Genomic DNA, 10,343 nt, shown 5'->3' with positions numbered 1-10,343 from the left:
AGAGAGAGAGAGAGAGAGAGAGAGAGAGAGAGAGAGAGAGAGAGAGAGAGATTCCTATGATTAAGGGTCTTATAACCCAATCATTTTCCCTCTAAATTTTCTTTCATTGTCTCACACATGAGCTTTTTGGGGACACCTAATATCTAAACCATAACACTCATCACAGCAATACTATAATGTTGATGCTGTTATCACAATTTGCTAAATGGGTAGTTTGACCATTGGAAATTACTTTCCTAGAGTCATTCACGTTATGTGGCAGAGCTGGATCCTTTCCACTCATGCTCTTTAGTCTTCACCACTGTGTATGCACACTCTGCCTCAGGCTTGCAGAAGCTGCCTTGGTGGCTGGATTGATGGGTACTCTTGGCCAGTAGGGTTGCCAAAAACACAGCCTGGTCTGTTGCAGCCCCTTCCCTTCTGGCTATGTGGGAGTGTGTTCATTGGGCTCTAACTGCCTCCCTGCTTGTGCCTGAGCTGAAGAGTGCATTGCATTTTCCCAGCTGGCTTCTTCCTCCCTGAGCATCCACGCCAGCTTCCATGGCATGACAGGTGCTGCCTGCCTATCATGGGTTTTGTTGGTCAACTCCTCCACCTGAGCAGAATAGAAGTAGTCTTAGCATTTGCAGTGCCCCACCTCCACTACATGTAATTCTTCTAGTTACCCTGTTCAGTCCTCACATCTCATCTGGTACATGTCGACTCTCAGTAGATTCATTGAATGAACAAATAAGTGAATGGTAAGTGAAGCCTTTAAATTCAATTCTGATATAAACTTTGTTTTTTAAAAAAGTTTGACTCATGGACTACTAAAAATGCAAGCAGTGACAATAAGATGCAATAAAGAGGAAACACAAAGTACCTGGCCTTTTACAGTATAAGACATAAGTAGGGTAGATTATTTAGAAGATTCTGTGAATCCTTCTGATTCTTAGTATAATCTCAACCAGCCTTTATATGGTGGTAATAATTATATACATACCATTTTGGTTTTAAATTTCTTCTGATATTTTGAATGTGTTGGTATTTTCTTTTCTTTTTTTTAAAATAATTTTTAGTTGTTGATGTGCCTTTTTAATTTATTTACATGTGGTTCTGAGGATCGAACCCAGTGCCTCACACATGCTAGGCAAGTGTTCTGCCATTGAGCCACAACCCCAGCCCCCGTGTTGGTATTTTCCATAGATCTTCATGGACTACCTTGCTAATCATTTTGAATATAATGTCCTACTTTGTGACTTTCCCTTAATCAAAACATGGGCTTTGCTTAATCATTTTGAATATAATGTCCTACTTTGTGACTTTCCCTTAATCAAAACATGGGCTTTGCTTTTTAATGGCTGGTGCTCACCTGGCATTGCTGATTTTCTGGACTCATAGTACTAAAAGGAATCAGCCTTGCAGGTTGCCTTGGTTGAGGAATGACCTTTTGGGTATTGCTGTGTTGTGATTATGGCAGCTGTGACAATCTGTTGTCCCCCTTCTTTTATTTCAGGATGTTTTTCTCTGGTGGGCAGTGTGGTCATGTTGGCAGACCTGAAGAAGTTTTACTGACATTCAAGATATTCCTTGTCATCATTTGTCTTCATGTTGTTCTGGTTACATCCCTGGAAGGTAAGGTGTCTGTTTTTCTTTTCTTTTTTTCTCTGTTTATTTGTGTGTGTGTGTGTGGGGGGGGGTTGTTGTTATTTAAGATCATTTTTTCACTATGGTAAAATATACACAACATGATATTTACCATTTTAACCATTTCTAAGTGTACAGTTATTGGCTTTAAGTACAATCATGATTTTGTGCAGACATCACCAATATCCATTCCTGGAACATTTCACTATTAAACAGTAACTCCACATCCCCCAATCTCTATTCTTTTTGTTTCTATGAATTTGCCTATTCTGGGTACTTCATAAGTAAAAATATAGTAATATTTATCCTTTTCTGTTCAATTTACTTCAGTTGGCATAATGTTTTCAAGGTTCATCTATGTTTTAGCTTATTCAACAGAATTTCATTCCTTTTTAAAGTTGAATAATATCCCATTGAGTGTATGTGCCACAACTTACTTATCCATTCATACATTGATGAACATTTGGGTTGTTTCCATCTTTTGGCTATTGTGAACAATGCTGCTATGAAGATGGGTATACAAGTAACTATTTGAGTCCCTGCTTTCAGTTCTTTGGGGTATTTACCTAGGAGTAGACTTGCAGGGTCATATGGTAATTCTCTGTTTAACTTTTTGAGAAACTGCCAATCTCTTTCACAGTGGCTGTGCCATTTAACTTTCCCATAAATGAAGCACAAGGATTCTAGTTTCTCCACATCCTTGGCAACACTATTTTCTTTTGTTTTGATGATAGGTATGAAGTAGCATCTCATTGTGGTTTTGATTTGCTTTTCCTTAGTGATCAGTGATGTCAGCATCTTTTCATGTGCTTGTTGGCTATTTGTATACCTTTGGAGAATTAGCTGTTTAAGACTTTTGCTCACTTTTTAATTGGGTTATTGTTGTTGTTGTTGCCTTTTAGGAGTTATTTATATACTCTACATATTAAATCCTGTGTAGGATATATGTTTGGCAAATATTTTCTCCCATTCTGTGGAGCATTTTGTCACTTTCTTATAGTATAATTTCATGGATAAAAGTTTTGGTTTTATTTCTTTTTTGTGGTACCAGGGATTGAACCCAGGGGCACTTTACCATTAAGGTACATCCCCAACCCTTTTTATTTTTTATTTTGAGACAGGGTCTCTAAATTGCCTTGGCTGGCCTTGAACTTGCTATTCTCCTGCCTAAGCCTTGCAAGTCACTGGGATTATAGGTGTGAACCACCATGTCTTGAAAAAGTGTTTAATTTTGATAAAGTCCATTGTATCTATTTTTACTTTGATTGTTTATAGGTTGGTGTCATACCTAAAAAAATCATTGCCAAATCCAATGTCAGGAAGATTTCCCCATTTTCTTCTAAGACCTTAGTTCTTGCATTTTGGTCCCTTGATCTATTTAGAGTTAAATTTTATATATGATGTAAGAATCCAATTTCATTCTTGTTCCTTTGGATATCCAGTTTTCCCAGCACCATATGTTAAAAAGACTGTCTTTTCCTTTCGAATGGTATTGGTGTCTTTGTCCGAAGTCAATTGACCAAATGTATTAGCATTTATTTCTGACATTTATTCTATTTTATTTGTGGTACTGGGTATTGAACCCAGGGACACTCTACCACTGAGTCACAATCCCCCACCCCCTTTATTTTTTGTTTTGAGACAAAGATTACAAATTCAAGGCCAACCTCAGCAACTTAAGGCTGCATAAAGGCCAGCAATAGGGCTGTGATTTCTGTGGGTATACTGCCAAAAGAACACTGGGCTATGCAAATATAAAGAATATTCATTAGGGGGCTGAGGATATAGCTCAGCTGGTAGAGTGCTTGCCTCACATGCATAAGACCCTGAGTTCAATTTCCAGAACCACAAAAAAAAAAAAAAAAAAAAAAAAAAGGAAAAGAATACTCATTAGGAGTAAGATTAGGAAATGAATGTTATTTAAGAAGACACTATTAGCCAGTGTGGTGGCTCATCCCTGTAATCCCAGTGGCTCAGGAGGCTGAGGCAGGAGGATTGCAAGTTCAAAGCCAGCGTCAGCAACTTAGTGAGACCTTGTCTCTAAATAAAATATAAAAAGGGCTGGGGATGTGGCTAAGCACCTCTGGGTTCAATCCCTGGTGCCCTCCCCCCCCAAAAAAGACATTATTTAAGACAGGTAAATATGTTTCTTATTCAGAAGAAGGTGGTAGGACCAAAGAACCTTTGTTGGATAAAACAAAAATCTACTGGCTGCAAACTGTAGCAACATAAATAAACAAAACACATGTACCAATATACATACTTGCAAGCAAATTAAATGGAAAACTTTCCAGCAAGCTAAAGCACAATGGGCAATCTTTTACAAAGTAGGCACAAGGGCATGTTGTCAAGAAGTCATACGCTTTAAAAAAATAAAATAAAAAAATAAAAATTCAGTGTGTACTAAGGATTACAATGTGCCAGATCCCTGCTTTGCACTAACCCACTTTCCTAATTTTTTCAACCAGATCTGATCCTAGTCTTGCCTGTGTTTTTCAGAACAGGAAGCTGAGGCTCAGAGAGATAAGTAACTTGCCTAGGGTTGTTAGCCCTGGGAAGTAACAGAACTGGGATTTGAACCCAGTTTTTGAACCCAGAACAGGAAGCTGAGGCTCAGAGAGATAACTTGCCTAGGGTTGTTAGCCCTGGGAAGTAACAGAACTGGGATTTGAACCCAACTCTAGATTTTGTGCTCAGAACCACACAATCAGGGTTGTTGAAACATATATCACTGAGCCCTTGTCCCAGGGTTTGTGACTTAGAAGGTCTGGGGTGGGATCTGAGAATTTACATCTCTAATAAACTCCCAGGTGATGCTGATGCAACTGGTCTAGGGACCACACTTTGAGAACCAGTTTATAGAACTGGTAGAAGATAAATAGGGAGAGAAAATGCCTCCTGATATTCATGGTATATAAATTCTCTTGTGGCCATGCAACATCCACATAACTATGGTCACACACATCATCTCCTTGGAACATTAAAATATCATTGTCTGATCGGCAGGGCAAAAATCTTGTGTCCCCACATTATTGATAAGTAAATGTCCCCCCAGTGATCTTATTGGTTAGGAAGTGGTAGAGTTCATGAATGATGCCACATCTTTAGTCTCACTGTGGTGCTTTTTCCCCCACAGGGACAGATGAGGCAGGAAAGTGAAACAGGAAAAAAATTCATCAAAATGAAAGCTGTCTGCTAGAAATAAGACTTTTGAAAATTTATATGTAAAAATGATAAAAATGAGCAGGTAAATAGGAAAGTACATAACTCTGAAGCAAACCTAAGTAGGGAGAAGCAGAGTGGTAGCTTAAGGCAGATGAATGAATGTATTTCTTGTTCCAGCATTCTGCTTATGTTAGTCAGCTTTCCATTACTGAAACAAAGTACCTGAGTTGATCAACTTAAAAAGAGGAAAGGTTTATTTGGGCTCACAGTTTTGAAGGTTTCAGTCCATGGTCAATTGGCCCCATGGCTTTTGAGCCTGTGATTAGGCAGCACACCACAGCAAGGAGTGCAGGGTGGAAGAAGCCTGTTTATAAAAAGGAAGAGGAAAATATGGGTGTCCCACGGTCCCCTTTGAGGACACACCTCCTATGACCTAAAACCTCCCACCAGGTCCAGCCTCTTAAAGGTATCTACCAGCTTTCACTAGCACCAAGTTGGGGACCAAACTTTTTAACACATGGGCCTTTGGGGAACATTCCAGATATAAACTATTGCACTGATGAATTGGTTTCTTAGAGTACTGGCTCTTAAAGTGTGGCCCCCAGACAAGTAATATCAGTATTACCTTGGAGCTTATTAGAAGTGCAGATTCTGGGGCCCATGCTAGGCCTGCTGGATCTGAAATTCTGGGGAAGGGGCAGTATTCTGTGTTGTAACCAGTGCTCCAGGTATATTGATGCATGCTCAAGGGTAGAACCACTGGCTTAAAGAATTGACTAACAGCCTGCTGGCAGCCTGCCAGAGCAGAAAACTAGTGAGATCTGGGGTTAGAACCCCTTCGCCCATGCCTTCTGCCTGCTATGTGTATGATCTTGATTTGCCACTAATATAAGCCTCTGTTTCCTCATCTTTCCATCAGGGGAGCTATGATAAGGCTCAAAATATACGATTAAAAAAAAAGAAACTCATGAAAGCAAAGGTTTTTCTGAATTAAGTGTCTTAGAATCTCAAAAGGGCTAAATAGGAGTTTTTTATTATCTCTCAGAACTCCCAGTAAGAGTATTATGTTATTTAATGATCACAATGATTGCCAGCCACTGGTCTAAGCCCTTATAAAAAAATAACTTGTTTAAAGCTCATTCAATAACCCTTTGAAATAGACACTATTAGTAGTTTATTTCACAGATGAGGAAACTCTGCTATGCTAGACTTAGTTGCTTGCTGGTTTTTACATCTGTAGATTAAAAACAAAGATGGAATCCATAATTGTGAAAATCATGAATATGGGTTCTGAATCACCCAGGTAGCTCAGGGCCACCATTTCCCTGAACAGCTTTGGACTGAGACCATTTCTTTTCAGTTCAGAATAGCTTGGGTCTGGTCTTTATGAAGGCCAAGGGGACTGACTTGGTGAACACAGAGTTATCAATTGTATGATAGCAATTGCCTGCTCTGGGCCCAGCAGCCCCAGATGCCGAGAGAACATCATCTCTGACTCCAGGGAATTTACACTGCAGGTGGAGGAACATGACTACAATACAGGTACAATACAACACAGGTACAAGTATAGGTACAAGTATAGGTCCTAAAGCATGACTCAAATGTGTGGCTCTTGCCAAATCTGTGGATTTGTCTAGCTAAATGCTAAGACGCCCATAGCAGATGCTATTAGTGCCTTACCCATAACACTCCGAAGGTCACCTGCAGACTTTTCCTGAGGATGTTGACTGCTTCATGTCTTCCTGACTGAGAATGATCTGTGTCCATGGGAGCATACTTTTTTTTTTTGATACTGTGGACTGAAATCAGGGGTACCCAACTACTGAGGCACATCCCTAGTGCTATTTTGTATTTTATTTAGAGATAGGGTCTCACTGAGTTGTCCAGCGCCTCACTTTTGCTGAGGCTAGCTTTGTACTAACGATCCTCCTGCCTCACCTCCCCAACCACTGGGATTACAGATATGCACCACTGTGCCCAGCTCCATGGGAGCATACTTGGCTTGTACACGGGACAAGCCAAAAGTGTCAAAACTCCTCAAAAGTGAGAAGTTAACACCTCAAAACAGTGAGGAATGGGAGTTGACATTTAAATGTGTTCTCTTCCTTGTCCCTTGGTGGGACTATGCTAAGGAGTGTTGGATGTTGTCTGCCAGAGTTCCCTAGTTGGATTGTGTCCCAGTTATGCATAGGAGTAAGCTGCTTGTTAATGTACCCATTATTGGCTCTACTCTCTTCCCTGCTTTACTTAAGTATGCCCCCCCACTTCCTGGGATCATCTCCATTTGGAAACACACTCACCACCCAAGGTTTAGCCAGATTTCCCTACTTCTATATAACTTGCTATGACTTCCTCAGAAGAATGAAATCTCTCTCCTCTTACTCTTTTTTTTTTAATATGTATGTTTTTTAGTTGTTGATGGACCTTTATTTTATTCATTTATTCATATGAAGTGCTGAGGATCAAACCTAGTGCCTCACACATGCTAGGTAAGCACTCTACCGCTGAACCCCAGCCCTCACCCCTTACTATTTATCTTTTACCTGGTGATACTTGCCACCTTGGATTATGTTCATCATAGACTTCCTTTGCACCATGATTCCTTCAAGTCCATTGTCAGTGTGGCTGAGAAGGGAGAGTGCAGACGTGGGGGTGGGGGTGTGAACTGATGTGAGAAAAATTAATGAGTACTCTCAGCCTGCTCTGGGTCAGGCCCTTATAGTGCTTTATGAACATTATCTCATTTAATCTTCCCCCCAACTCTTCACAGTGAATATTTTTCATGTCAGTTTACAGATAGAGTGTCAAAGAAATTAAGTCATTTGCCCAGAAGATTTGCCATCAGAATCTGTATCCAGTACTATTCATACTCCACCTGGCTTCCCAGAGCACCCTCAGTAAGTGTCTGAAGATTGAGTGAACCTATCACTGAGGCACAGGTAGAAGGTGGAAAAGGAGCCCAAGGTAAACCATTGGAGAATAGTCACTCCCCTGGCTCTTGGGGATCTGGGCTGCAAACATGGTAGCTTCATCCTGGGGATGACTCACCAGCTCATGTTAGCAGGGAGAGGTGGGCCTAATGCTCTTATTAGGCCACTGGCCAACAGAGAGAATTCTTAGACCTGAATGCTTTCAATTGTCTAGTTTGGTGACGGTTGAGGCAATCATTCCCAGTCTACCAGAAGCCCAGTTGTCTTTGGCAGATAACTATACTTACCTCTGGCCTCTAGCTTTCCCAGCCTGTGCCAATGCCTTTCTTTCTTTTTTCTTTTTCTTTTCTTTTTTTTTTTTTCTCCTCTTTGGTCTTCGAAGGAGGTCTTCTTTTAGGTAAAACTATTCTATTTTCCAGAGGGTAAGATGACATAATAGTGGAAGATGGTTATAATTTCATTCCTGCAGAATTGTCTTCCCCATTTGGAAACAATTACACATTTGAGCCAGTTTGGTGATCTCATAAACTATAATCCCCAACACTCTCTCTTTCTCTCTCTCTCTGAGCCGGATCTAGGTCTTTTTGTGCTGCAAGTATTTCCAGTGATAAGTTCCTCTCCAGTTCCCCTTCTCTAAGACCTCTTACTCTCTCATGCTTTGTTTCTTGGAGTCTATTCTTACTTGTGCAAAAGATGTTAGCACTGCAGGAGGTAGGCTCTATGCTTCTGAAAAACAGGAAAAAAAAAAAAAAAACCACCCTTGTTTGACTTTGTCTCTTAACACCAAACCCAGTGCTGGTCTCCTTCCTCTGCCACAATATTCTATCTGTAAAACTGAGATTATAAATACTTACCATGTCATTGATATGATGCTCAGATAATCTCACAACCCCCCGAAACCTAGTCTCCACACCCAGGCATGAAGTCACTTCTGTTGAGCCCTGACTCTTTCCCTGGCATGTGGAAATGGTGACAAGGAGATTAGTGATAGAGATTCTAGACAGATTGGGGGAGGAAACTGAAAGTGGACAACATCGTATCCCACTTTTCTCTTGGAACTGCTGGTAAGGACTCCTCACAGAGCAATTGTATAGATGAAGAATGGTGAGACAGTATGTTTAGGCAGAGAGAAAGCCAGAGACAGTGTTCCCTCTAATTTTCTCTTGGCTCTCATGTGCTAAGGTAGGGATTCTAAAGGGCCCTCATTTTCCTAGTGGACAGCTGTGTTGAGAGCCAATGGTAAAGACAAGACTGAAAAGACTGTGGCATAAACAACCTAGACCAGGAGCCAGAAAAAGAATGTGCCAGACACAGAGTCTGTCAGTGGTGAGAGCTGAAGGGAGCTTGATCATCAAGAAAGGGACTCCTAGGCCTAGATGTGATTCTGAGAGAATCGACTATGGGGCCCATTAGATGTAGCCTTCACCACTGGATTTCAACTGGACACTGAGGAACCCTGCAAGACAGAGGACATGTCTGAAGAGGCCATTGAGAATCCTGGGCTCGGCACTAGGTGAGCACACAGATCCAGACTTCTTCCTGCTACCAGAAGGTCGCTAGCACCCATTCCCAAGCATGGATGCCATCTGGACTACCAGAAGAAAAAGAAGGGAAAACAAAGATTGTGAAATCATTCAAAAGACGTTGAGTTATATAGATCATTTTAGAGCAAGAGAGACATAGCTGCCTTTAAGCATCAGACTTAAGGATTCCCTTTCCTATACCTCTGGATTGGATGCTCCAAAACAAGATGAAGCCATCTGAGACATCAAAGGAAGCTCAGGGATTTTTTGGTTTGTTTATTGTTTCAATTGTTTCTCCATCTCAATTGTATCTGCAAATGTAAAACTTGCTCTAAAACCTAATATATAGCAGACACTTATGACTTGTCAGGACACTCTGCTAGAAATTGTTGAAGGCATCATCCTGAATTCTGCTTCTCCTGGTTTGACCTTTTCAGGTATGTGGAAATAATCTATTCAGATCCTTGAGGGTAAGGGTAACATCTTTACTCTCTTTGGGTGTCCTCCATAGCACATAGTAAGTGCTTAATGAACTCTGGTTGGTTGATTGGTTTTGATTTGTGACCCTAGTCTAAAGCCTAGAGATATTCTAAAATGTGAGCCTCTCCCTTCATCTTATATCATCAGCCATACCCTCATCTGAACCCAGTGAGTTCTAATATAACACAAATTACCCCTCCAAACTTTTGTATAGACTTCAGTGAGATAGCTGTACATTAACTAGAATTCCCTTAAAGGATGTATTTCTCCACCTTTATATGATGAAGAAGCTCAATTGATTGACTGTTAAGATTCTTTCACAGTCTGACATTATGTGAGTTCAACCACCCAGCTCAGATTCCTAATTCTTTGTCCTGAGAAATTGGGGATCCTTGGAGTCTGGCTCAGACATAATGTCATTCAGAAAATCCTTGTGTGATATTTGAGCCGTTGATTATATATGCTAGGTTCTCATACTTGGCTGTACATTGAAATTACCTGTAGAGCTTTAAGAAAACCTGATGCCTGTATCCCAATGTCATTGGTCTGAGGGTATAGCCTGAGTACTAGGGTTCTTCAAAGTGACCCAAGTGATTCTAGCTGAACTGGGAACCACTCA

General features: G+C 40.7%; 1 protein-coding gene across 5 annotated transcripts in view; it reads left to right on the top strand.

Moving 5' to 3' along the window:
- The first annotated feature begins 1,496 nt into the window (after window positions 1-1,496).
- Window positions 1,497-10,343, top strand: part of Adgrg2 (adhesion G protein-coupled receptor G2) — a 64,311-nt gene continuing 55,464 nt past the window's right edge. For all 5 annotated transcript variants that reach the window (XM_048796327.1, XM_048796326.1, XM_048796324.1 and 2 more), the window contains exon 1: window positions 1,497-1,614. In XM_048796327.1, the coding sequence (XP_048652284.1) occupies window positions 1,497-1,614 (118 nt within the window). The remainder of the gene's footprint in view (window positions 1,615-10,343) is intronic.

The sequence above is a fragment of the Marmota marmota genome, unplaced genomic scaffold (assembly GCF_001458135.2).
Source record: "Marmota marmota marmota unplaced genomic scaffold, marMar, whole genome shotgun sequence".
Taxonomy (NCBI): domain Eukaryota; kingdom Metazoa; phylum Chordata; class Mammalia; order Rodentia; family Sciuridae; genus Marmota; species Marmota marmota.
This window is presented reverse-complemented; position numbering and strand designations above follow the sequence as displayed.